The 24,751-nt window shown below is 53.2% G+C and overlaps 1 protein-coding gene across 2 annotated transcripts in view; it reads right to left on the reverse strand.

Moving 5' to 3' along the window:
* The window catches only part of ATP2A3 (ATPase sarcoplasmic/endoplasmic reticulum Ca2+ transporting 3), a 39,158-nt gene that overhangs the window by 6,604 nt on the left and 7,803 nt on the right, over nucleotides 1-24,751 (reverse strand). The window contains exons 5-20 of one of the 2 annotated variants that reach the window (XM_026861604.1): nucleotides 23,978-24,058; nucleotides 22,883-22,968; nucleotides 21,890-22,354; nucleotides 15,988-16,076; nucleotides 13,264-13,366; nucleotides 12,915-13,046; nucleotides 10,572-10,697; nucleotides 9,131-9,349; nucleotides 8,320-8,655; nucleotides 8,008-8,228; nucleotides 7,132-7,334; nucleotides 6,944-7,029; nucleotides 6,181-6,314; nucleotides 5,627-5,744; nucleotides 4,861-4,978; nucleotides 2,815-2,887 (exon numbers count right to left, since the gene is read on the reverse strand). In XM_026861604.1, coding sequence (XP_026717405.1) covers nucleotides 2,815-2,887; nucleotides 4,861-4,978; nucleotides 5,627-5,744; nucleotides 6,181-6,314; nucleotides 6,944-7,029; nucleotides 7,132-7,334; nucleotides 8,008-8,228; nucleotides 8,320-8,655; nucleotides 9,131-9,349; nucleotides 10,572-10,697; nucleotides 12,915-13,046; nucleotides 13,264-13,366; nucleotides 15,988-16,076; nucleotides 21,890-22,354; nucleotides 22,883-22,968; nucleotides 23,978-24,058 — 2,590 coding nt within the window. The remainder of the gene's footprint in view (nucleotides 1-2,814; nucleotides 2,888-4,860; nucleotides 4,979-5,626; nucleotides 5,745-6,180; nucleotides 6,315-6,943; nucleotides 7,030-7,131; nucleotides 7,335-8,007; nucleotides 8,229-8,319; nucleotides 8,656-9,130; nucleotides 9,350-10,571; nucleotides 10,698-12,914; nucleotides 13,047-13,263; nucleotides 13,367-15,987; nucleotides 16,077-21,889; nucleotides 22,355-22,882; nucleotides 22,969-23,977; nucleotides 24,059-24,751) is intronic. The other variant, XM_026861605.1, reaches the window with a different exon arrangement.

Genomic DNA, 24,751 nt, shown 5'->3' on the forward strand with positions numbered 1-24,751 from the left:
GGGTGGGGGGGGGGTGTCATGCCGTGCAGCAGGCAGGGACAGGAGAGGGACACGGCTTCAGTGCCAACAGTGAGTGTTTAACCATGGTGGATGGTCTTCAAAATGTTACTCTCAGGCCTCTAAGTAACACCCCCAGCATAGAGAGAGGTGTTTCTGTGAGAACTGCAGTCAGGCGAGCGTCTGGCACCCACTTAGTTTTAATAGGGTGCAGGTCCCTCCACGTGGGTGCCTGGCTCTCCTCTCTGCATGCTGGTGACAGCAGCAGGGGGGATGCAGAGACCTGTTTGCAGGAACAATAGGGCAGGAATGATCCATCTGGATCCTGTCTCACACCAAATTTTTCAGAGGTATCACAGCCCTTCAACCGTTACAAACCTGAAACTGAACAATGTGAGCTCATCTCCTACAAGATCTGCGCCCCACCAGGACAACTGAGGCTTTTTGGGAAGCTTTTCCTTATTGCTTTTGACTTTCCTCTTAACGTGTTCCCGTAAAAGGTGATGCTGGAGAGATGCAGGCTCCAGCTGCCAGCCTGGATCACTCTCTCCACCGAGGGAAAAACTGCAGCCCTTGTAGCTCTGAAAATTGCACATCTGCCCCATTGCACTGGGGCAGCCTGAGCTTCAGTCAAGACCCCAGACCCCAGTGAAAACCAAAAGGGAAATTCTCCATGCCTTTGCAATACCAGGGCAGCAGCACCAAGAGCTTCCCTCTGCTCTTCCATTTCTAAAACACGGCACGTGCACGCGCACAAGAAAAACCAGGACAGAGGGGGTAATAAAAAGCAAATTAAAAAGGCAGCAGAGCTGTAAAATCCCGTCTGGTGAGATTCCGGCACTGAAAGGTGCAGCACCACTCTCCTTCAGAGCATCCCACAGCTCAAGCGAACAACTTGGCCCGTGGGGATGCATTCCTCCCCCAGCGCCAGCGCCTGGCCAAGGTAGCTCCACGCAGAGATTACCCTACAAGGGCAGGCCACGGCCGCGGGTGCTCGCTCCCGGCTCCCTGCCACGCCGGGGAGAGGGATGCCTGCCTCCTCCGCAGGGAGAGCGGGTGCCTGCGGCAGCCCCCGTGCTCCTGGGGGCTGCCCTCGCCCCCAGGTGCGGGTGCACGGGGCAGATGAGGACGAACGGCTCCTTTTCACTACATGCTGGAGGGTTTTTGTGATGGGACATGGAGATTTTGGTCCCTGCAGATTTTGAGCTCTCAGGGATGTGGAGCCTTGGCAGGCCCTGGCAGGGAGCATGACACACACTTGTCACCACACAGCCACCACTGCTGGCTGCTCTCCTCCGGGAGGATGCTAAAGCATAAAGCTGACACTGCTGAGATAAGCGGCCGAATCTGTCAGCGGTGGAGATGCTCACCCAAGGGTCCAACCTTGCCGACACATCAGTTGTGGTGGCAGGAGGCTGCGAGGCCCAGTGCTGCCCACCGGGGAGGGGACAGGTACCCAGACAGTGTGGCCACCACCTCACAGCTCCTGCAAACTTGCCTGGGGGCTGCCATCCTCACTGGGTGTAAGGACAAACAGCTGCGACAATTCTTGTGCATCAAAACTTCTGATTTTCAGTGACGCTGCTGCTGTTGGGGCAGAAAACATCTGTTCCTTGACTTACCCCTGCTTTTACCCTGGCACAGGTGAGAAATGGTGAAACCTGAGCACCCAGGCAGGCCCTGCTACTTAACATGCTGAAAACAAGTGAAAACACCACAGTGGTAACATCGACATCTGCGGTGGGTTTGGTTGGAGATGGTGAGGATGAGGAGGCCCAGGGACAGTGCAGGAAGGCAGGAGGGCAGCGCGGTGGCCACAGCAGCGGGCTGATGGTGCAGGGAGAGATGTGAGCAGTGGGGTTATCTCACTGTCCTGTCTGGATTTGGTACCTTTTGAGAACCACTCAGAGAAGAAACTTCTGCAAGGCCTTGGCACATATGCCTGGAAACCTTCCTGCATGCAACAGGGCTCAAAGAGCAATACATTTAAATTCATAGAGCATGGCAAATATTAAAAATACTAGGGCAAGAGGTCCTTGAGGGTGGCCAGACCCTGTGAGTCTGCCAGTGTGTACCTGTGTGACAGAACCCTGAGAGGACCCTGGAGAACATCACATTCCTGACCAGAACATCTGGGGGTCGCACCGAGCCAACCTAGCTCAGCCATGCACTTCTGCTTGCTATCTCACACTCACATTGCCCCCCAAAACTGAGACAGCAGAAACCTCAGAGGGGCCAGAGATGGATGAAGGCAGCAATACATGCAGAGCATGCGAGGTGAGAGGCCAGAGGTGACCGGGGTGATGGGGAGAGGAATGTGAAGCACTGATACCATTGTGAAAACTGAAGAGTCTCAGCTTTCTGCCACTTCAAGGACAAGGAAAATCCAGCGTAATGGAAACACAACTTATCTAAATCTGATCAAGGGAGAAACTTTTCCACGTAAAACCTGAATTAGCAGAACTCACAGCTGTACTTATGCATCCCTCAACTGAGCACCCTTGGCCATCCCTCAGAATATCCCATGCTGGAGACCATCCACAAGCATTGCCTTGCACAGACCACGCAGTAGCCTGGCCCCTGGCCAAAACTGCTATGCAAACGGTTCTTCATGGGCTTTTTAGACCTTATTTTGAAGCAAAACACAGAGGCCAGTGTGGGAAAAGAGATCCTGTCTGGGTACAAGGTCCCTGGGCTGGTTTTCCAAGCCATGTGCACCCAGACACGTTCCAAGCAGGTCCCCACCACACACAAGCAAGACCTTGGAGGAAGCACGGGGATACGGCATTTGGGGATGAGACACGTAAGAAAGCCAACCCTTGCTCTGGAGTCCTGCAGGTTTTCAACTGGTGCTCCCCGCTCCACGTGTGTCTTACCGTCCTGAGAATGCCTGGTAAAAAAATCACAATACCACATTTAAACGTGGCTTTTTGAGATTTTTTTTGCTCGCTTTTCAAAGACCAGAGGAATTAGGAAGATGCAGGATTTCAATTATTTCTTTGAAATGTGATGATTTAAGCATGATTTTGCCCCATAGCTGTGACTGAATGGGAAACCCTTTCTGGGTGAGACACAAAGTGACCCATGAGCATCAGCAGCATTGTGACCATGGGGATGAGGGCAGCTCACAGGACCTGGCACGTCGGGAGCACGGCATGGGAGGAGGAAACACTCTGAGCTGGTGTGATGGGACTTGGAAGGATCGTACACCTGCCAGAAACCCCACTGTGCTCGGAGCTGTGCTGGCAGAGCCGAAGAAAAGCCCTTCCTCCAACAGTGCTGAGTTTTTATAGAGAAATGCAAAGTGTGGGAGAAAGACAAACTCATCCCCAGATCACAGATGGTGAAGTGAAGACCGAGGGCATGCATGGGATGCAACAGCCAGGAATTAACCAGCTCTCCTACGCCCCAACCCAGTGCTGCGCCATAAAATGGTTGCTACAGGCTTGTAACCATACGATAAAATAGAACTGGGTGAGCCAAAGCACCCAGCAGTCTGTTGAGAGATGCAACAATTAAATTAAAATACGCTAGAAACAATTTCTATCTGGTCTGTGAAAACAGGAGCCCCTGAACCTCTGTTTTTTATCAGAGGCTTCTCTGAGCAGTCGCTGTGGTGATGCACCAGCTTGCTGCAGAAAGCAAGCTGATGTGAGCATCTGCAGTGCACCAGGACCTGCTGATGGGGAGGACGGACAGTTTGTGATTGTTTCCTGCTTGCAATAACTTCCCATCCTGTATTTCCAGCTTTTTGCATAGTTCTGCTCCATGAGAAACCAAACAGAGCTGTTACAATGACCCAAACCCCTTCTTGCTGGGGTTGGACAGACCTGCCTTCAGCCCTGAAAGGGAACAGTGGCTTTTCAAAATTTTCATGGGTCTTTATTAAAGGGTGAAGGCAAAAGGTTTGCTAGGACACTGGTTGCCTAAGGAATGAGAAAAGGTTTGAGCAAGACGATGCTGTGAAAGGACATCCAGTCCCCACACTCAAGTTGTTCATCCGCTCCCCAGAGCCACTACATCTTCCCTGGGCAGGACGGTGTCTCTCCTGCCTTTCTCCTGCTATCATTGTTGGGACAAGCAAACTCTAAAAAACGAATAAAATCCGTTTTCTTGGAGAGGGGCCAGCCCCATGGCAGGCACAGCACTGCTCAGCAGCCATGGCCCCGCAGCCACTGCAGAGAAAACCTGCAGATATATCGCCCGCAGCAACCTCTTTGTCAGAAATGAAAGAAAAGATTGTATCATCTTTTTGGAGGGCTGCCTAAACACATGCTGTGATTTACAGAGCAGAGCCCAGGAGCACGCAGGAACTGCTGCCCCAGTGTCACAGGAGCTGCTCCTCCCCTGTGCATGCCACAGGCTGGACCCTGAGAGATGCTGGCCAAGGACAACCCCATTAAAACCAATTTATAAGGTGTTCAGCTCTCATTTGATCTTAACATAGAAGCAGCAAACACAAGATAAGGATGGACATAGAGGGTGGAAGATTGAGTGGAAAAAAGGGAAGGGTTCCTGTTGGAAACCAGTGTTTGATTTATTTTTGCTTTATAAGAGAAGGGATCCAGTTCCCAGAGGTTTGAGAGAAGCTGGATAAACACATGTGGCAGATTTATCTACTGCTCCAGCTCTTAAGGGAGTATTTCAAGCAGATGTAAGTACTAACTGCTCTGCCAGACGTGGCACCTGGTAAGGAAGGGGGTAGGAGAAAAAGTCCCTTTTTCACAGCAAAAGTGGGTGAACATGCAGGTGCAGACATGACGTGAGAGGAGGAGGTGAGCGAGATGTCCACAAAGCCACCAAGAACCCCAATCAAGGGAGCACAAAGCAAACGTAACCAAGTGGGGTGCAGACCGTGCTCACCATCCAGGTGGTTGCGGGAAAGGTACTTGAGTCCTTCGTCCAGCAGGATAACGGGCAGGGAGATCTTCATTACAACCACCCACTGCGGCCAGCTCAGGGGGGTTACCTGGAAGATGAGCTGCAAGGCAGAATGGGTTGGACATGTCAGTGGGGAAGGAGGTGGGATTTCTTTTGTTTGTTTTAAAGGTCGGGTTGTTGTATGGCACAGCTTGAGAGAAGGTCAACCTAGGTACAAGGAGGGAGGATCCAGATAGCCCAAAGAAGAGGATTTCTTCAAGGTTTGCCATGAGCCCAAGGGCGTCTTGACCAGGATCAGTCAACAACTATGTCCTTCATCTCTCCTGCAGATGAGGAAAGTGAGGCACAAGGTAGGGGTAGGACTGTATGTGCTCACAGGTGCTTAGCAGGGAACAAAGGACAATGCAACCTCCTGGGCACAACAACTGTTTCATCTTAAACACCTTTAAGTATCAACTGAGGCATCACCAGCCTTGGCCTGCAAAAGGAGGCGATGCCTCCGAAAGGAGCTGAGATATCCATACCCCTTTGCACTGCCTATAAGGAGAGCTTCTGACTTAAGTAAAGGCTCACTGGGGCAGGGTGTCTCCCAGTGCCCATGTTGGTTCATGTCACAGGACCTGGTCCTGAGGGCACAAGCTGAGGACAACCATTCCAGAAGTTTCCAGACCCAAAGACTGCTCCTGGGATGTCCTCATCCACAGGAGGAACCCCTGGGCTGCACGTGGAGGTGGCACAAGGCACTCACAGGCATGGGCTTGACGTAGAGGATGAGGAAGTGCAGAGCCATGGATATGACAATGGCCCCCAGCAGCCAGATGTTGAGCCATGGTGGCATCCGCAGCAGTGACTGGTTCTCAGAGACACTGTGAAAGCGAGGGGACAGCGTTAGCCCCAGTAACCTCCTGCTCCCTGCACCCGCCCAAACTGGGGGTTCCAATGCCTCTCCAAGGTACAGGGCCGTATGCTACAGCCCTTCTCTTCCAGACTGTTCAGCTTCAGGCTTTGCTGCAATTTGGATCTGGATACCCATCCTCAATGCAACCAGCCACGCACAGATTAGCGCTGGTCATTAACAAAGCCAACCCGCTAACGGATGCGGATCCAGTCCTTCCTCCACTGCTATCAACAGCAGCACATCGGCTTGGGGGAGCTTATTTACAGCAGACCCAGTGGTCCCCTGTGGGATGATCTGAATGGCTCCGCTGAGTCAAAGCAAAGCCCTCAGTCCACCAACTCCAAGTGGCCCTACACAAAATCATCCGTGCATAGAGCTACAGAGCACCCCTGCAGCCACCCTACCTGTTCAGAGCATTGCACATTTCGATTGTCACCAGCACAGACAGAGCCATCGTAGTCGGGTATCGGGACTCGAAGATCTCACAGTCGATTCCTTCAAAGATGGGGTTGTCCTCAGTGCACCTCATGAAGTTCCTCTGTTGGCACAGGAAACTGCAGCTAAATATATGACAGAGCAGCAGAGTAGGAAAGACAGGAAAGAGGAGGGAGAGGTCGGCTGGTTGGGGGGCACATGGTGAACCTTGATAATTAGAGCTGCTGTTAAATATCTCACAGTTCAGAGCAACTGATAAACCGGTCTAAAGTGACCCAGCTTCTGCTGTGGTTGGGGCTTTGGGGTTATGGCTGGATAGTGGCTCGGAGATTTTCACGTTCAGTTAATAAGGTGTTTGAGCACACACAGGTCTCCATCAAAAACACATCTCATTGCATATGACATTGGGGTGCAATGGCACCCGCTTTCCCACCACCTTGTTCAGACCTACAGGAATGTAAAAATCAATCCCTTTCAATACGGGATCAAGTACTGGAGCCACTTTCAGCTTCTTTGGATCAAGTTGGTTGCTGGCAGAAGGAAGGCTGGAAACATGACCCTGAGGGAGAAAATTTGCTTTTCTTTTTAAATTAATACCTCCTCCACCAAGAATTTGGAAATACTACAATAACCACAGAAAGAAGGTAGAAGACCCCAATGTGTGAATCCATGCCTGAATCCATGCCCTCACCCACCTGTTCAACATGTCAGCCCGTTCTCCTCCCAACTCACCAGCTGATGGAAGGAAACCTGCGGTCCCTCGGCGTCGTACAAAAACCACCAGGTCGCTGCACCCACCGTGGCCAGGCCCACGTACACTGTGGCCAAGAGAGACACCCTTACCCCCAGCACCCAGCAAGGGGCCCCCTACCCCATGCCCGTCCTTGTCCTCTGCCCACTGGCACCCGGCGGGGGCTCACCTCCGATGGCCAGGTAGCGGAAGAAGAGCCAGCCACTGATGAGGGGCTCCTTGGGGTTGCGGGGCAGCTTGTCCATGATGTCCAGGTCAGGGGGGTTGAAGCCAAGAGCGGTGGCTGGCAGCCCATCTGTCACCAGATTCACCCACAGCAGCTGCACAGGGATGAGGGCCTCGGGCAAGCCTAGAATGGCTGTCAGGAAGATGCTGCAGGTTAAAAAGACAGAGATGCGGAATTAGATGAGCTCTGGGGTAGCCAGAGAAATTGTCTGCATCATGCGAGCGGAGAGTGAGCAGGAACCCTGGTTCCAAACACCCCAAACAACATTCACCCAAAGTCCTGCAGATGAACCCACAGCCCCTGAGACAGGAGCCTGAAATAAAGGACTGAATACTGCAGCTAAAATTTGTCCCACTGTTAACATTTGCTTTGTGGTTGAAACCCAACGATTGGCATCCCCACGGCCACGTGGGTTCCCATTCCCAGCACAAACACCCCTGCTGAAATGCAAGGGCAAAGGATGCCCAGTGACCCCAAGGCTGTGCCCACGTTGCTGAGGATGGTGCCGATTTACAGGGAGGGCTGGGCAGGGACCGGGAGAGCGGCCCAGGACCTGATGCAAAGCGCATCAGTGCGACCTGGTGACAACAGCCTGTGTACAAATATCTGCGCCGGCCTTAGACACTGGCGTGGGCTTAAATAGGCAAGGCATTAATATGAGAAAAACAGGTGCTCTGTTTGGTACCTGGGGTTACAACTTTGGGCACCACGTGCTGCCAGGGGCAGGGGACAGAGACAGGACCACGGGTCACCTGCCCCAGTGGACGTGTGACCACCACTGCATCCCCCAGTGTGGTGCCCAGTGTGGGGGGCTCTCACCAAACGACCTCCCCGACGTTGGAGGAGATGAGATAACGGATGAACTGCTTCATGTTGTTGTAAATGGCTCTGCCCTCCTCAACAGCCGACACGATGGTGGAGAAGTTGTCGTCAGAGAGCACCATCTCGGCGGCTGACTTTGCAACGGCCGTGCCTGACCCCATGGCGATGCCAATCTCCGCTTTCTTCAGGGCCGGGGCATCGTTGACACCATCGCCCGTCTGCACAAAGCCAGGATTAATGGGGCACAAGGGATCGGGCTGGGCGAGAGGAGGGGACTGTGGAGGGGCAGGGTGTCCCCGGGGGACTCACCATGGCGGTGATCTCGTGGAAGGACTGAAGGTACTCCACAATGCGGGACTTGTGTGCTGGCTCCACGCGGGCGAAGCATCGGGCAGCGCGGCACGCCTGCCGCTGTGCCTCGGGGGGAAGCTCGTCAAACTCCCGGCCCGTGTAGGCTTTGCTGGTGACATCCTCGCTCTCTGAGAAGATGCCGATCCTGCGGCAGATGGCCACTGCCGTGCCCTTGTTGTCGCCGGTGATCATGATGACACGGATGCCGGCCTTGCGGCACATCTCGATGGAGGAGGTGACCTCCTTGCGGGGAGGGTCCAGCATCCCCACGCAGCCCACGAAGGTCAGGTTGTTCTGGGGGTTGGGGACAGCCCCAGACCCACATTAAACTCTCTGGATGCAGCCACTTCCCTCCACCACTGCAACACCCCCCTGTGCACAGGGATTTCCTCTGGGAGGAAACTTTCAGGAGGTTTCCAACCAACAGCCCCATGGATGCACACTATAGCTCCAATGCAATGGGATGCTCCCATCCCTTCTGCTGCTCCTCATACTTTTTCACTTCGCATGCCTCCTTCCCATTCCTCTCAGGAGTTCCCAGGCCCCTTTCAGTGGTCATCCCATGGGGATGGATGCCCAGTGGGACAGGGCTGTTGGCCTTGAGACTGGCCCCACTGCATGCAGCTCTGCACCAGGGTTTGCAAAGGAGGAGCTGAGCCATTGCACTGCCCGCTGCCCACAGAGAAACCAGAGAGAAAATACTGCTGGGGCAGCTGAAAGTGGGTGGGAAAACTTTGGGAATAAGGAAAAAACCTCCCTGGAGCCGTACCTCGTAGTGGATGAACGCAGCGGAGTCGTGCAGCTGCATGGTCTCCCTGCGGACAGGCGCGTCGTGGGTGGCCAGGGCCAGGCAGCGCAGCGTGTCGATGCCCATACCCCAGTCCCGGATCCGGCCCAGGATCTTCTCCCGCACCGGGGCCGTCAGTGGGACCCTGGCAGTGCCCACGCGGACGTGGGTGCAGCGCTCGATCACGCTTTCCGGGGCGCCCTGGGGAGGAGGGGGGGCTTAGGGGCTGCAATGAAGCTGGAGGATGAGCATCTCTCACCAGCACTGACGGAAGTGCCGGAAAGACGGATGGCACCAAGTTTGGGCAAAGAAGGAAATCTCCCCAAAACTCCAGCACACACATCCCGGCACAGCGGCTCAGCGCACTAGATGGCAGCCTCCGACCGAGCACACACTGGGATCTGGGTTGGGAAGGACAAACCCACGTCAGGTCACCAAGACAGCAGGATCTGCTCTGGGGGGGATCCGTCTGTCTCCTGCAAAACCTACTCGTCTGCTGGAGATACTCCCACGCCCCAGATCCCCTCTCAGACCTGGAGGGGATTAGGGCTGTAAATCTCTGTTGAAAAAATGTGCTGCCTGCGGGATGCTCAGTGGATGCTTGCGATGCCTTTGCAATTCAGGAAAACACGTCCTTTAGCATCACAGCATCTCACCCCACCCCTTCTGACCTTACAAGGACCCCCAGCATGGCTTTTTAATAAAAAACTTGCAATCCTTCTATTGCTCCTCTTAAAAAACCTTGCCCAGGACCGCCAGGGCCACAGATGTGGTGGCTCCAGAGGGTCCCGACCTGACGTGGAGGACAGAGTTCAACCACCGAGAAGATCTCCCAGTAGAAATAACAATATACAAATCTTCAGAGTCAAGAGGGAGAAATTCCGGGCGCATCTCTTCTCTTGGGAAGAAAATGTCCTTTAAAACACTATTTTATTTCTGGTTACAGCTGAAACCTGGACATTGCCCTTTGGGCATTACTGGTGTCTGGAGAGTCCAAGCTGTTAATAAAGGCAAGTGCCCAAGTTTTGCACAGGGGCAGCTCTCCCCTGGCCCCAGCACCAGCACACTCAGCACCTTTTCCTCAGAATCACAGAGGTTGAAAAAGCCCTTGAAGATCATGTAGTCCAACCATTAACCTAACACTGACCATTCTCAACTACACCATATCCCTCAGCGCTGGGTCAACCCAACTCTTAAACACCTCCCTCTAAATCATTTTTCCTCCTTTTTTTCCTATCAATACTGCAAAGACTCACCTCCTCCCTCACCACACCAGTCTACCTGCTGGCTCCTGGACCCCCAGACAGCTAAGAGAGGGGACAAACTGCAAAGCATCACCACCTGCCGCAGTAAGGGCCAAATCCTGCTGGGGTGTGCATGGGGAAGGAGGATCCTGCAGGGTGCTGAGGACCTTCTCCCCTACCTTGACAAACATCTTGCTGCCGGCGGAGTTGTGGCCAGGGCCAGTGGGTGTGCAGTACACCGACATGGACTTGCGGTCGCGGGAGAACTCCAGAGTGCACTCCTTCCTCATCAGCTGCTTGATCACCTGCGGGGACAGCGCGGGGCTGAGCGGGGACATGGCAGGGACACAGCAGCCCGTGCTCTCTGCCTTGGCTAACAACCCTGCCAAGTCGGCACAGCACCAGTGATGGGAGGAGAAGGGCAACCAAGGGACCCAGGAGGGATGGGACAGCGCAAAAAGCAGAAGAAGCTTTCCCTATGCAATTTTTAGGCAGAATTTTAACCCCTGCAACTACACCAGTGTGTGCTAGGCCTTTATTTCATCAACCCCACACAGGATGCCGAACAGATGCTGTAGCTTAAGATAAAGCCCCATTTGACAGAGAGGTGGGTGAGACTTTCTCCCTTACTGGGCTCAGCTGCGCTGCAGGAAAGGGAATTGTATCCCACTTGTTAGAGCTGAGGGGTTTGCCCTGATCCTACACCCACAGGGAGGGGAAGTACTGACATCACCTGAGGCTGGACTGGTTCCCATCAAATTAACCAGCTCTGCAGCTGAGACTCTAATTAGGCTCATTTCAGGACATGCTAATTGTCCTGTGGACTGACACCTAGACACTAATGATCACTAGCTCACAGGGTACCTGCGGGTTTGCAGGGTGAGGACAGGGCAGGGGCTGCCCCCCCACATGGACCCATGGGCACAGGCTGTGCCCGCAGACAGGCTCCAGCACCCCAACACCTCCCAAAACAAACCAGTTTGCTACTAGTTAATTACTTAAGCAGCCAGGTGCCCAGCAAGATGGCAGCCAGTCTTCCTCAGACCAGATTCCCTCTCGCGCATCCACATCAGCATCACAGCAGCTGGGCCTGGCTCCTGGGAGGACACGTCCCAGAAAAGCCATTTAATGAGCAGGGTGCCTGGGGATGATCCAAAGTATTTCTGGAGAGGGCAGCAGGGATGTTGATGCCAACCTTGTCATCTGTATGGCCCAACTGCCTATATGATTATTATTATTTTTTGTTGCCAGGAGGGTGTTGCTTGCTATGGGGACAGAAGCAGCTCTTTACACAGCAACTTAAATCTAAAAAAAGCTGCGAGTGGAGCTGGGGAGGTGGAGAGATGTGCAAAGGGGATTTGTTCATGCAAAATGCAGGCACTGTTTGTGGATATACCAGGCAAACGCCAGCGGCTCTCCAAGGCCAAACCCAGCAGAATGTACAAGTGTAGTGACTACACGCAGGGGGGAAGTTTTGTGCCCACAAAAGCAGTGCTGTCCCGCTGGGCACTGCACGCTCAGCACAACAGCAAGGACACCTGGGAGCAGCCAGCCGCTGTGGAAACTCCAACCCCCCCACCCAGTAGCTCTCAAAGCACAGAGCTACTGGGAAGCAAAACCAAGAAGCAGTGAAGATACACTGCCAGGAAACTCCAAGGAAGGGTTTTTTGTCCCTTCCCAAACATAAGCGTAAGGAGAGAAGCACCAGTGACTGAAGGCAGCCTGGCATCTGAGTGGAAGGGCAGTGATCGGCACGCGTAACAAAGCATCTATCAGACTGATGTATGGCTGGGAAATTCCATCTCCCTTATCAGAAAGGAGTCAGGGGATTTATTATGATCTGCTCAGACCTATCTGGGGAAGAAATGCCAGAACAGAAAGCCCTGCCTTCAAGCAAGCAAAGGCATTATAAGATCTAATGGCATGATACCAAAGCTGAGTAAATCCAGACATGAAATAAATTCATTTTCACCAGGAGGACAGGGAGACACTGGAGAGCTGGAGTAGGGAACAGCCAGCATGGAGTATTTTCACATCAATACCAGATATTTCCAAAGAGCAAGCCTTGTTCAGGCAGGCATGGCTCTGGGGAGCAGGGTTTGGTTCACACTATGGAGGATGGCTGCTCAGTGCAAACTGGGCACCTAAATATTTGCTGCAGAGCTACAAAACTCCAAACCTCCTCACCTGCAGCCAGAGCTCTGGCCATCAGCACCAGGGCCTCTCCCAGCTGAGCAGGGACAGGGCTGACTTTGAGCCTCAGGGGTCACCCGCTCCAGAGCTCCATGTGGACCCAGGTTAGTCTCTGTGGCCCCGGAATTAGCCCTGCCGGCCCCCCCAGGGTCGCTGCACTATCTATCTGCTCCAAATACAGCCCAGCCTCCTGCAAGCCAGGAAATTGTGGCAGATCAGTCCCTTAGATCATCGCAGATGGTTACTGCTCAAATAACAGTCGTCCCAAAGCGCTCCTCTCCCTCCCGTCCCCTGGCACCGGAGCTCACGGAGGCCTCCCCCCAGCTCACCGAATTGCAGGCGTTGGCTCGCTCCACCTTGGAGAGTTTGCTGGTGTCAGTGTTGAAGACGTTCATCTTCTCCACCAGGCACGTCAGGGCTGTTTCAGTGGCTTCCCCCACCTTCTCATAGACTTTTTTGGACTAGAGGGCAGAGAAAAAAAAAGGAGCTGAAGCATTAGAGCACGTCCTCTACCTGCTGCTCTGACCAAGGATGCTGTCGCCCACTGCACCATCCTGCAGCTCCCAGAGCTTGGGATGAGCTGAAGCCAGGGAAAGGCATCCCAAGGGACAAACCCCAAAGTGCAGGGAAGAGCATCGTTGGTCCCCCGCACCGCCCCGTCCCTGCTGCCCCCCGCACCTCGTTGTAGTCCAGCGAGGAGTCGTTGCAGAGGGCGCAGATGGTGGCCAGCTCCACCAGCCCGTCGTACTGCCCGCACTGCACCGGCTGCTCGTCCTTCAGGCTGCGGGGAGAAAACAACCCCCAAAGCCTTACACCAGCTTACACGTTCAAATAATACAGATTCTCCTACATATCCCTTGTAAAATTTTCTGAAAAGAGGGAGAAAGAGCCCAGTTAAAGCCCTGGGCATGGCAGTAAATGCTTGGGTTTGCATTTTGTACTTTACCAAATGGAGCAGGACTAGTTACAAATAAAATACCACAGGAGGCAAACTCTGGAAGTGGCCTGGAATAAAGGGGACTGCAGAGGAGCTCCAAAGAGCACCAGACCTGAAATCAGGGGCTGCCAAAATCAGATCATAGATGAGAATGTGAATTCAAGTTAATGTTCGCTCCCCCAGGGGTTTCCAGTTGCTGCGGATCTTGAGGAGCTGTAGGACCAGCAGCAAGTCCCTTCTCCTCACTGTGATGCTGCTTTGTGCTCCCGTGAGCCCAAGGGCCCCCAAGGGAGAATTTAAAAGCAGCAGACAAATTTAACAACTGCATTTCTGTGGCTGTTTCCAAGCAAGTGGTGAACTGTGGCCTTTGCTTCCTAAATAGCAGCTCTTTTGCTATGTAAAGAAGCACAAACTGGAAATGAGCAGCCCTGAACGCACCAGTCAAGCCAGACTCTGCTTCTCACCCGTTGCCTGGTGGCAGAAATGGCAGCGGTGGTTTTCAGGGGAAATAAAAATTTATCCCCACTTCAGGAGAGGTAACTGCAGGTTAGAGCTGTATAAACCCAGCCGGTCATCTGCTTGCTGGAAAAATAATTTGTCAGGCATTTATTAGGATCAGTTTATTCCACTGCTGGTTCCCAATGGAAAGAACATTTTGGAGCCCTTGTTACAGCTTAGGAGCGGAAAACAGGGAGCAGCCAAGAAAATCTGAAAAATCTGTTTGCTGAGGGACAAGAAGCTGCACTGGGCTGAGAGCGGGCAGGGGAGAGCTGCTGCCTCCTGCCCAGAGGATGCTGCCTGGCCCCAGGCTCAGGGGCAGGGGAAGGCAGCGGGTGGAAGAGCGAGCCCACAGGCATTTTGGGATGGGTTTTGATGTTTGGGAAGGTGGAAATACTGGGGAGGGCTTTTGCAGCATGTGATCCCCTGGATACTGTTGGGAAGGGACGGGGGATACATCGTCATCATCGGCTGTCCCTGCACGGAGCTGGGCGAGACCCATGTGCTGGGAAGAGCATCAGCAAAGGTGCTGCTGCTAGCTGGCGTTGCACAGGGATGCCCGCAAAGCCAAGGTCAAGCACGCAATATCCCCCACACTGAGGCCAGGCTAAAGCAAAACAAGAGTTTTGGTCCCACCAGCCCTGGAGGAGTGGGAGGTTTCTCTCCCTGACACCTAAGTGAGCCCTTGAACCCACCTTGATGTGCAACAAGCACAGGGCAGAAGCAGAACTCCAAAGCAACATGCGGGGTTGCAGACCAGTGCAGAGCCTCTCTGCAGGCAGTCCCCAGAGGAGAGGGGACATTGAGCTTCAGAGGTTAGCAGACATGAGTTCAGTCCCTCAGTCTTCTCCATTTAATTGAAATGCACTGATTGATAGCACCTTATGACCTGGCTTGCCTTTTAATGGAGATTCCTAGCCAAGGATCAAATTGGCTCTATAAATATTAATGAAATTAAGTCTGAGTCTGGGATGAATTATAGTTGCTCCACAGATGAACAGAAGAGACTGTGGTGAAGAACGTGCCTGGGATCACACAGCAAAGCAAAGGGGAGTGGAGAGTGCTCCAACCACTGGCTGAGCTTCTCATCTTCCTCCTTCCCAGACCTTCCCCACACTGGGGAGCATCATCTCCTTTCAAATGAGGGGGAATAAACAAACGCAATTGCAGAAAACCCCCTGTGTGTAATAACACACCAGAGAAAAGCCCCTGGCTCCCATGCCCTGCCCTCTGCTGCAGCTCAGCAAAGCCCACATTTCCCCTGAAACATGTCCTGACATCAGCAGGATTGTGCCCCGGGCACAGCAGCCATCCCGGCTGTCCCTGCCGAGGATGCGGGGCTCAGGGAGCACTTTCCTGCCGGGGTTTGCAGTTGTTTGCAAGTCCCTTGGCACGCTGCCGGCGGCACGGCTCGCAGACAAGCTGCCGGCCCTGGGTCCTGCTTGGGGTGGGGGCAACAGTTGCTGGCCAATACTGAAAATGCACAGGCTTCATTTGGAGAATGGACACGTACTGAGAAAAGCCTTGTTCATCACTATTCCCACACTTGCCATCTCCTCTGGATCACAAGCAGGCTTGTTTTCCTGGGACTGCTAACGAAGGCACAGCCGAGCGCGGGGGAGCCCCTTTGCTGGGCGGCGAGATGGCAGTAGGCAGAGCTGGGGTGTGCACCCCCCACATCGTATCGAGCAGGGGCTGTTGGCAAGGGACAGTGAAACAACTGCCCTGGCTCCCACCGAAAGCAAAGGGCAGTCACCCAACTCTTGCAAGACCAGCATGGCCAAAACCCAGTGCCCAGCAGGTATCTCCATAGGCGGGGTTCAAACGCCACAGAAAACCCGTTTCTCCCCAGCTCACGGGGCGAGCCTGGGGTCCCCCAGCCATGGCCACGAGCTCGACCCTCCCACATCCCCCCAACCATGCTGCCAGCCCAGGGCCACCCTGAAACGGAGGGGACCCGCACTCACATCTGTCCCTCGGGGGCATAGGTGGAGCCGGTGATGCTGAACTCATGCAGGCTGCACTGGGTGCCCTCCGCCTTCTCCATAATGAACATCTGCAAGGGGCAAAGATGGAGACAGAGCATTAGGCAGTGATTTTTTGGCACAACCTGTGTACTTGGAGATCTGCCAGCCGGTACTGTCCCAGCGATGGCCCTGCTGGCACTGGGTTCAGCCCCCACCCTGGTCGCCCACCGCTTCTGGCCGTCCACGGATCCTTCCAGCTCTCCCCTGCCTTTTTCATGTTCACCTCCTCCAGCTCTTTTTTTCCATTGGAGAGGAGCAATGCTGAGCCAGTTCCTAAGAAGGTGCTTGTGTTTTTCTTGGAGAGAGAAGGAGTCGGATCCAGGTTTCCACTCCTGCCCCAGCCACCCTGGAAAGATTCTGCGGGGCAGGATCCGACCAGCTGCCCCTGCCACCCTTTCCCAGCCAGCTCCCAGCCACCAGCTTGGCCTGTGTGTTACTGGGATCACAGCTCGGCTCCGGGCACTGGCAGTGTGGCAGCTCAGTAATAAAGCCCTGGGGAGCTGTAAAAGTCCCACACACTCTATTTTTAGTGACTTTTTGTCTTTCGAACTCCTTCCAGTTTCTCTCTTACTGCTACAGTGAGAGCAACAAACCCCAAAAAACCTAAAAGAGAATAAAAATCCTCCTCTCCCCAAGCTCTCTCAGTCCCCCCCTTGCCCCCTCCCAGCACAGCCCACCCTTTGGGGCAGCCTCCAGCAGGAGCAAGAGCAGTGCCCGACCCCAGCCAAGGCGACAGCTCAGCGATGCTCCTTTCTACTTAATTGTAATTTTTGACCCATGCTGAAGCCAAAAAGTAACACAATAAATAAATTAATAAAACTGTTTTGACAAATGTGTTTCCCCAGCCACGATTGCCTGTGGGGAGCAGCCAGGAGGGAGGATGGCTGCAGGGAAGCGATGGTCTCCTCAGCTCCATGAATCTCCTTGGAAGCTCCAGAAAGTGGGTGTGGGGGCAACTGTCCCCCTCCACCCTGTCTCAAACCATTATTTTTTCCTTATTTCTTTTCCTCTGGTTATTTGAGATGTTCCCCAGGAGAGGGAAGCAACAGATGCTGGAGAAATTGGGAGGCCTCACTCAGCACCAGAGATGCAGCGGATCCAGGTACCACCCACTTCTCTCTCCTCTGTACTTCCTCTGGCAAATAACAGAGGTTAATTTACTGTTATTATTAATTATTGTTAATAATACAAGACACCCCACCAGGCCAGCTGTGCTGGCTGGTGCGTGTGAGACCTCCCCACGCAGCCTGGTATCCCCAAGTGCAAGCTTAGGGCCAAGCCAAGCAAAAGAGGTCAAGCTCGGGGAAGCATGTTTACAGCAGGTTTAGCACCAGGTTGCCTTGGTGAGTTTTCTCACCTCCGTATTTTACAAGTTTGGGCAAATCAAAGCAGAAGGTTCAAAGTGTATGTCTCCTGTGTGAATGCTTCTGAGCTCAGAGCAACCTCCCCATGGCTCTACTGCTTCATAGCTATTTGTAGATATGCTGTTTGCTGGGCTATTGCCCTCAGCTTCTTTCCCAGAGCCCATCCTGGAGCCCCTCAGCATCCCTGAAAGGTTTTGAAGAAAATCATGAGCCAAAGGGTTACAGAAGAGGTGACCCAGGTCCTCTGTTGAGGCACTGAGCTCCTCTGGCAGGAGAAGCAAACACATGAAGGACCAAGAAAGAGAGCTGAAACACATCCTATCTCCTTCGGCAACTGAATCTCCCTGGGATGACAGACTCCAGAAAATGAGGCAAAGTGTGGTGCCCAGTTTGAGCCAACACCAAAAGGGACCTTCAAAGACTGAGCATCCTTCATCTTTTTTTAAAATGTCTAATGACATCAGCCTTCCAGAGAGCCAAAATCTCCTGGTTTCATCAGAAAATGGACTCCCGCACTCAGAAACGCCAACTGGACTCATTTATTAAAAAATCTGAAAGCACCCACCCTAGCCACGGATGGTTTTGCCTGATATGGGCCTGTTTGCTTTCAAATGCTCATGGCTACAAAACAATTACTACTTTCACAATAGCACTTTCTTATTAAAAAGGAAAAGAAAAAAAAAAATCCTAGGCCCTTTATTTTTCCATGCCTATTTAAAAAAGGTGCTGCATAACCCACAATAACCAGAGGTTATATCAAATTTCCTGCCTGCTCCCAGCTTCCGTGACTGGCAGAGTGAGGGGGTGGCCAGGGCATTGCAAAGGTGTTTTGGCATGATCTTTCAGTATATTTCCAGGCTGAAAAGGGGGCAGAATCACCGGCAGTGGAAACAGTCCAGAGGAAATAGCTCTGTCTTAATCTGTAAAGACGATAGGTAAGGTTTCCATCACAAAAATCATATAAATAATAACAGGAGCAATAGAAGGAGGTGGCAAAGCTGTGTGCCACAGCTCGGCTGAGCGGTCTGGGGAGGCTGCCGCAGGGAGATGCTCACAGAGGGGCTGCCTGACCTCCTGCACTGCCATGGCGAACCCCAGCTCCAGCATTCAGCAAGGGGATCCCTGCCAGCATCACCCCAGGGCTTCCCTCTGCTCACACCCCTGCTATTAACCCTTTTAAAACCATGCTGGCAGTCTGGGGTTTTAATGCAACAGAGAGTGGAAGGAAAATGTTACTACGTGCTTATGAAGAGCACACCCGGCTCCAAAAGTGTTTCAGCCATCGCTCCTTCTGCCCTGCAGATCTCACCTAGCCCCAGCTCCGCACCTCACAGCCTGACACTGCTGGCAGGTACTTTTAGAAAGCAAAGGGCAATGGCTGCACCATCCCCGGAGCTGCACATGGCACCCAGCTGCAGGCTTGCGGGGAAGAGAGATGTGAAGGATACATCTTCACATTTCCATATTTTTGGTAGTATCTTTAAAAGAACGACTCATCAGAAGGCAGATGAGCTAGGATTGCTGTCTGGAATAGTAAGAGGCTGTAATCATCAGTCATTTACCCATCAATCATCCCACAGATCAGCATCATTTTCCTCCTGCTCTGGAAGCAGCCCCGGCCAACAGGCGCCCACCAGCAACTGCCACAGCCGGCAGCTCAGCCACAGCCCCTGGGAGGCCCCCAGCAAGGTCCCCCACTAATTACTGACTGGTTTAGACAGATAAAACTGCTGAATCAAGACACAGTGTCCTGGAGATTAAAAAGCAAATAGTGCCTGCAGCAGCTCCTGGGCAGCTGCAATGGGGACAGGAGTTCGCATTTTCAGGCTCTGCGACAAGGTTCATTGAAATTAAACCCTTTTCTGCTTTTGTTCCTCAAAACACCAGCCATCTCGAAGACAGCCAAACTCACCAGCCACTTCTCTCTCCCAGACATGAGGTAGGTGCCAGCATCGCCCCTCTCCAGCCCCGTCCTGCTCTGCCCCACACGGCAGCAGCCCCGAGCCTGCACAGCCACACTCACATCTCCGCTTCAGGTCCTGACTTTCAAACGCCGCCTTTGTGCTCCTGGAAACTCAAGTTATGATGCATAAAAGGGGGCTGCAATTTTCAGGAGAGTGATTTAAACGTGCAAGAGTTGCAATGCCTCTCTGCTCCCTCCTCTGCCTGCCCAGCTTCACCGTTATTTAATGGCTGGGAGAAGGCTGGTCCTGGTTGCTCTGCACCGTGGGCTGGGGGAGATGGTGGTGCAGATGACCATCAGGTGAGCGACACAAACCCCAGGTTTAATCTGATTTACTAAGTGGGTTTGTGACTTTCTGCATTACTGCAGAGCTGTGACCTCGGGTAGAGTCGAGGTCAAAGCAAAAGCACTAAAGTCTTGGCCACCCCAGATGGACAAGGCCCCCAGCACAAAACACTTCAGTGGGCACTTAACACCCACGGGCATTTGGGGGACACAGCTTCACCCCTGCTGACCACCTGGGGTCCATATGTGGCTGCTAAACCAGCTCAGCCAGCACCCCGGCCATGAGACCCAGGCACCAAGCGGGAGCCGGTGGTGCAGCCCTTAAAAAACAGCTGAGGGTTTTAAAACAGACCAAAAGCCTTTCAAGAGTCACTTTACAGCTCTACAGATCTGATGCTGGCAGCGAGACGTAAAGGGCAAGCACTGCTCGGCAGCATACCCTGTAGCTGAGCAGCTGCACTCACCCAAATTTAATGTGTGATTTAATTAAAATCACCCTCAATTAACACATTTTTCCAGGTTATCGATAGGCTTTCCTGGCTTTTTCATCGCGGTGGCTGAACCGGCTGCTTGGTGCAGCACATCCAGGACACGCCAACATCCGCCCAGCACAAATATTTACCCACCCGCCGCTCGGCCGAGCCGCCGGCAGCCCCAGTGCTGCCTGCGTCAGCGCGGGAATCCCTGTCCGTTAAACAGTAACAGTCCGCGTGTCCTGGGGCCAGCCCGGCTCTCGGTATCGCTCCCTGGGAGTCAGGATTCAGCCAAGTGAATAACATGTATATCGGAACAGGGTTGTGAGGAGATGGGGTGGTGAATACATTGAATTTTGAATTGAGGTGTTTGGGGTTTTTTTTGCAAAGTTGCCAACTTCATTAATCGATGCTAAAACTCTCTGTCCCTCTCCTGCCCTCTCCCTGTCTCAGCATCACAAATCCTGCCTCTGCCACCTGGGAGATGGCGGCACTTCTTCCCAAGTTCAAGGAGCAGATCCTCTGGTAGGAAGCAGTTTGGGGAAGGCATGGTCACTCCTACCTCTCCTTCTGCAGTCTGCAGAGCTACAGAGACCCCAAACACTGGGGTCACCCTTTACGTGCTTCTCTGCATCACTGGGTCAAAAAATGGGCTGGTGGGAACCTTCTCCTCGAGTGAGACACGGGCGGCTTGGTCACTGCCTCGTCCCAGCAGTGTCTCATTTTAAATCATTTACAGGGCAGAAATACCAGACGTTTCCAGTCATCTGTAGTTTGTGCTGAGCAAACCAGTAGCCAAAGCCCATGGCCAGCTTGCAGCATGGTCACAGCTTCCCACCACACCACACAAGTGTCAGGGAGGAGGAACGGTGGCCAGGTCCATTTTTCCCCACAGCAACACATTTTCCAAGGTTTTCCTATAAAACCAACATGCCAAGACCATGAAAAAAAGCTTTCCTGAGACTTGAGGATTAATGGGGAAACTGAGAAGTACTCAGATGGTCCAGGCTTTCCTAACAAGTCACCTCTCCATACAGACAGGCATGCGGGAGCGAAACCCTCTGGTAGACAAGGAGCTTTCAAATCTCTTTGCCAAACCATCCCAGGACTCCCTCCATCAGAAATGCTTTCAGTCTGAGCCAGAGCTGCACACAAGTGCTGATGGCAGACCTGCCAGGCAGGCACGAGTCACTGAAGTACTTTCTCACCAGGTCACAGGCATCTTCTCTTAACCCCTCGTATTTCTGTGTGAGCTTCTCACAGACCCACATGTTGCAGTCACCCTCCAAGCTTTGGCCTCACAGGTCCAGGCTTTGTAAATTTGCATGGTCCAGGATTTCTCACTGGTTTGGTTAAAAACAAGGGAAAAATGGGCAAGAGAGCAGAGGAGGGGGACTGCATTGGCATCTCTGTGAGCTCTGCCTCAATGCCACATCCCAGCAGGAAGAAATGCTCTCTGGAGAGGGAGCCCTGAAACAAGTCTGCAACACGGCACCTCCAAAACAGTGTGTTCATGAAACTGCGTTTTCTAATTACAACCAGGACTAGAGAAGCCATAAACATCCTCACCCCCAGCTGGGCAGAGAGCAAGCTCAGGTCTTCCTACAAACCACCTTTCATGCTCACCTTCAAATTCCTAATATCAAACAAGTCTGATGAGGACAGCAAGCCCATCACCCCAGGATGGGGATGGAGCGATGCAGAGTGCTCGAGGGCTTACAGAGCACCCTGCACCCCAAAATGCCCGCAGGACTCACCCGGCAGACGGACATCTGGTTGGTGGTGAGGGTGCCAGTCTTGTCGGAGCAGATGACGGAGGTGCAGCCCAGGGTCTCCACCGAGGGCAGGCTCCGCACGATGGCGTTCTTCTTGGCCATGCGACGTGTGCCCAGCGCCAGGCAGGTGGTGATGACGGCCGGGAGGCCCTCAGGAATGGCGGCCACCGCCAGTGCCACCGAAATCTTGAAATAGTAGATGGCCCCCCGAAACCAGGAGCCCCCATGGACGGGGTCACTGAAGTGGCTGACATTGATGACCCAGACGGCGATGCACACCAGGAAAATCACTTTGGAGAGCTGCTGGCTGAACTCATCCAGCTTCTGCTGCAAGGGGGTCTTCTCGGGCTCTGTCTCCACCATCTGGTTTCGGATCTTCCCAATCTCGGTGTACACCCCTGTCGCAATGACAACCCCTACAGCCTTCCCAGCTGCGATGTTGGTGCCCTGGGAGGGAAGAAAGAGGCCAGAGTGGAGATGTGGGCATGAAACTGCTCAGCCTGACCGGGGAAATGTGTCACTTGTGAAAGGAGACATGAGATCTCGGTTAAGGAGAAAAAGAGACATCCTAGGATTTTATATAAACCCACCCTAGAGCAGCAGGAGGCCCTCCCGAGAGCTCTCTTACCCCTCAAGGACTTGACTTTTGCCCAAGAGGAGCATGAGCAAGGAGGAAACCCAAATTTGCAATAGCTCCAGGCTCAACCACAAACCTTTCACCCATCCATAAAGCACCCTACTTGATGGAAAAAATGCTGAGATTGCCCAAGGTATTTAAGGGCAATATGTGCCACAGCCCAAATGAAATCCCATGGAAGCATTTTTATGGATTTGGGGCTTTCTTTATGGATTCAGGTTTTTCTCAGGCATACATGCCCTTTCACTGCTCAGAGATCTCCCATGTCCATCAGCCTCTTCGCTCGGTGACTCTTTGGAAAACCACAGGAGAGGCGGGGACAGCTGTAAGGGACTTACAGAGAAAAGCATGTTCTTCTTGTCCTGGTTGACAGCCCGGGGGTCAGGGATGGGGTCAGCATGTTTGATCACCGACACAGACTCCCCTGCCAAGACAAGAGGGGAAAGATGAACCACCTGCATTTCCTCTCCAGCATCTGCTCAATGTTGTTATGAGCCTGCATCCCAATCCCCACAGCTTTCTAAAGCAGCACTTTGCCACCAAACCATCAAAACATCCATCATGGGGGCGTCAGAGCTGGGCCAAGGCGCTCTGAAGATGAGGGCTGCAGAAGAACAACCTGTGCAGATCCCAAGGCCCCATTCAGCCCAAGTGGACGGGGCCAAACCCCTGCGCCAGGGAGCCACTGGCTTGCAGCACAGGTTTGCATGGTCAGATGGGGTTTGTAGGGCAGCACAACACAAAAGGTGCCCAAAGCACTTCTGTTGAAGTTTTATATGTTGTTCTTTGGAGATTTGCCCTTTTGCTGCATCTCCTCTTGCCCTTGGAGAACTAAGTTAATACAAAGCCATGTTTCAAGGAGATTGGGCTCCTTTTCCTGTGTTTTTAACATTTTTTTTGATTGCTCTTCCTTCCCGGCTGCCATCCCCTAACTTGACGACTTTAAAAAAATCACACAAGAGAGCCGAATTTCTGGAAGCCCTTCTGGTCATCTGATCATTCACTGCCCTTCCCTGACAGCAGAGAGAGAGAATTTTTGAAGTATCATAGATTATCAGCTTTCAGGGCTTTTCCAGTGCTTAACAAAATAGCCCAAAATATCGTCACCTCTCCCTGAAGTCACGAAGCCTCATGCACCAGCAGTCATCGTGTGACAGCTGCACAGGGGAAGCGTGGGCAGGGACAGCCCCTCTTGAAACCCCCCGTGTCTCACAGCACAGCCTCGTGTTTTGCAGAAGGGATGGCCAAGCACCAAGCACATCTCGCCTCTGCCATGACTTTTAGATGATGCTGAGACCTTCCCAAGTCCTCAATCTCATTCTCCCACGCGTTTCCCACCCCAGGAAAGCACTCAGCTCAGTGTCAGTCCCCAGATTTGGCTCAGGGCAGATGGCGGAGGGAAATCTCTGCCGTCAGCAGCCACCTGCACGTACCTGTGAGGATGGACTGGTCGACCCGCAGGGTGGTGGACCGGATTTCGATGATCCGGATGTCCGCTGGCACCTTGTCGCCAACTACAAGGGCAAAAAGAGCAGAGCAGCTCCATCAGGTGGGACCAGCAGTGCCCGTTGCCCCGGGGAAGGGGTACAGTAAACCCTAAATGCTCCAGCATAGCCCAGCTCTGCCCCAAGGTTTGGGGCCAACGGTTTGCACCTCAGTTCCTGCTGGCTTCCCTCATTTCCTATTTCAACTGACCAGTCTCCAGGGCAGCGAGTGGCTTTTGCTGTGAATCACTGTGTCCCTAGGTGGCCTGGGCACACGGCAGCACCCAGCCTGCAGCAATGAGGGGTAAAGCCTGTGGTAAACCACGGTCATGCCCCGAGATGCCTCCTTTATGCATTTAAAGCTTATTTCATTAAATTTAAACATTAAAAAAAGGAAGCTGGAAGGAGGTACTATCAGTTGCAGTTGGGCAGTGCAGGGATGGCACCTTGAGGAATTTCTAATTTTAGGGGATTACCTTGCACAAAAGCAGCCAGCCCAGGGAGCAGGCAGCAGCAGTGCTGCAGCCAAGGGGGTTATTTGTGCCATTCCAGGAACCCTCCCCCATGGACTGACCACACGTTTCTAGCACCACCTTCCTCTGCAAAATTCAGCCCTGTCCCTCTGCACAGGGATGCTGCCAGGGCGGCGACCTGCCTGCCAGCCCTGCCCATCCCCTTCCCCAGCTGCCACCCAGGAAAAGCTAACTGTGCTTCGAGACAGGT

Source organism: Athene cunicularia (assembly GCF_003259725.1).
Source record: "Athene cunicularia isolate RWA chromosome 19 unlocalized genomic scaffold, athCun1 chr19_part1, whole genome shotgun sequence".
Lineage (NCBI taxonomy): Eukaryota > Metazoa > Chordata > Aves > Strigiformes > Strigidae > Athene > Athene cunicularia.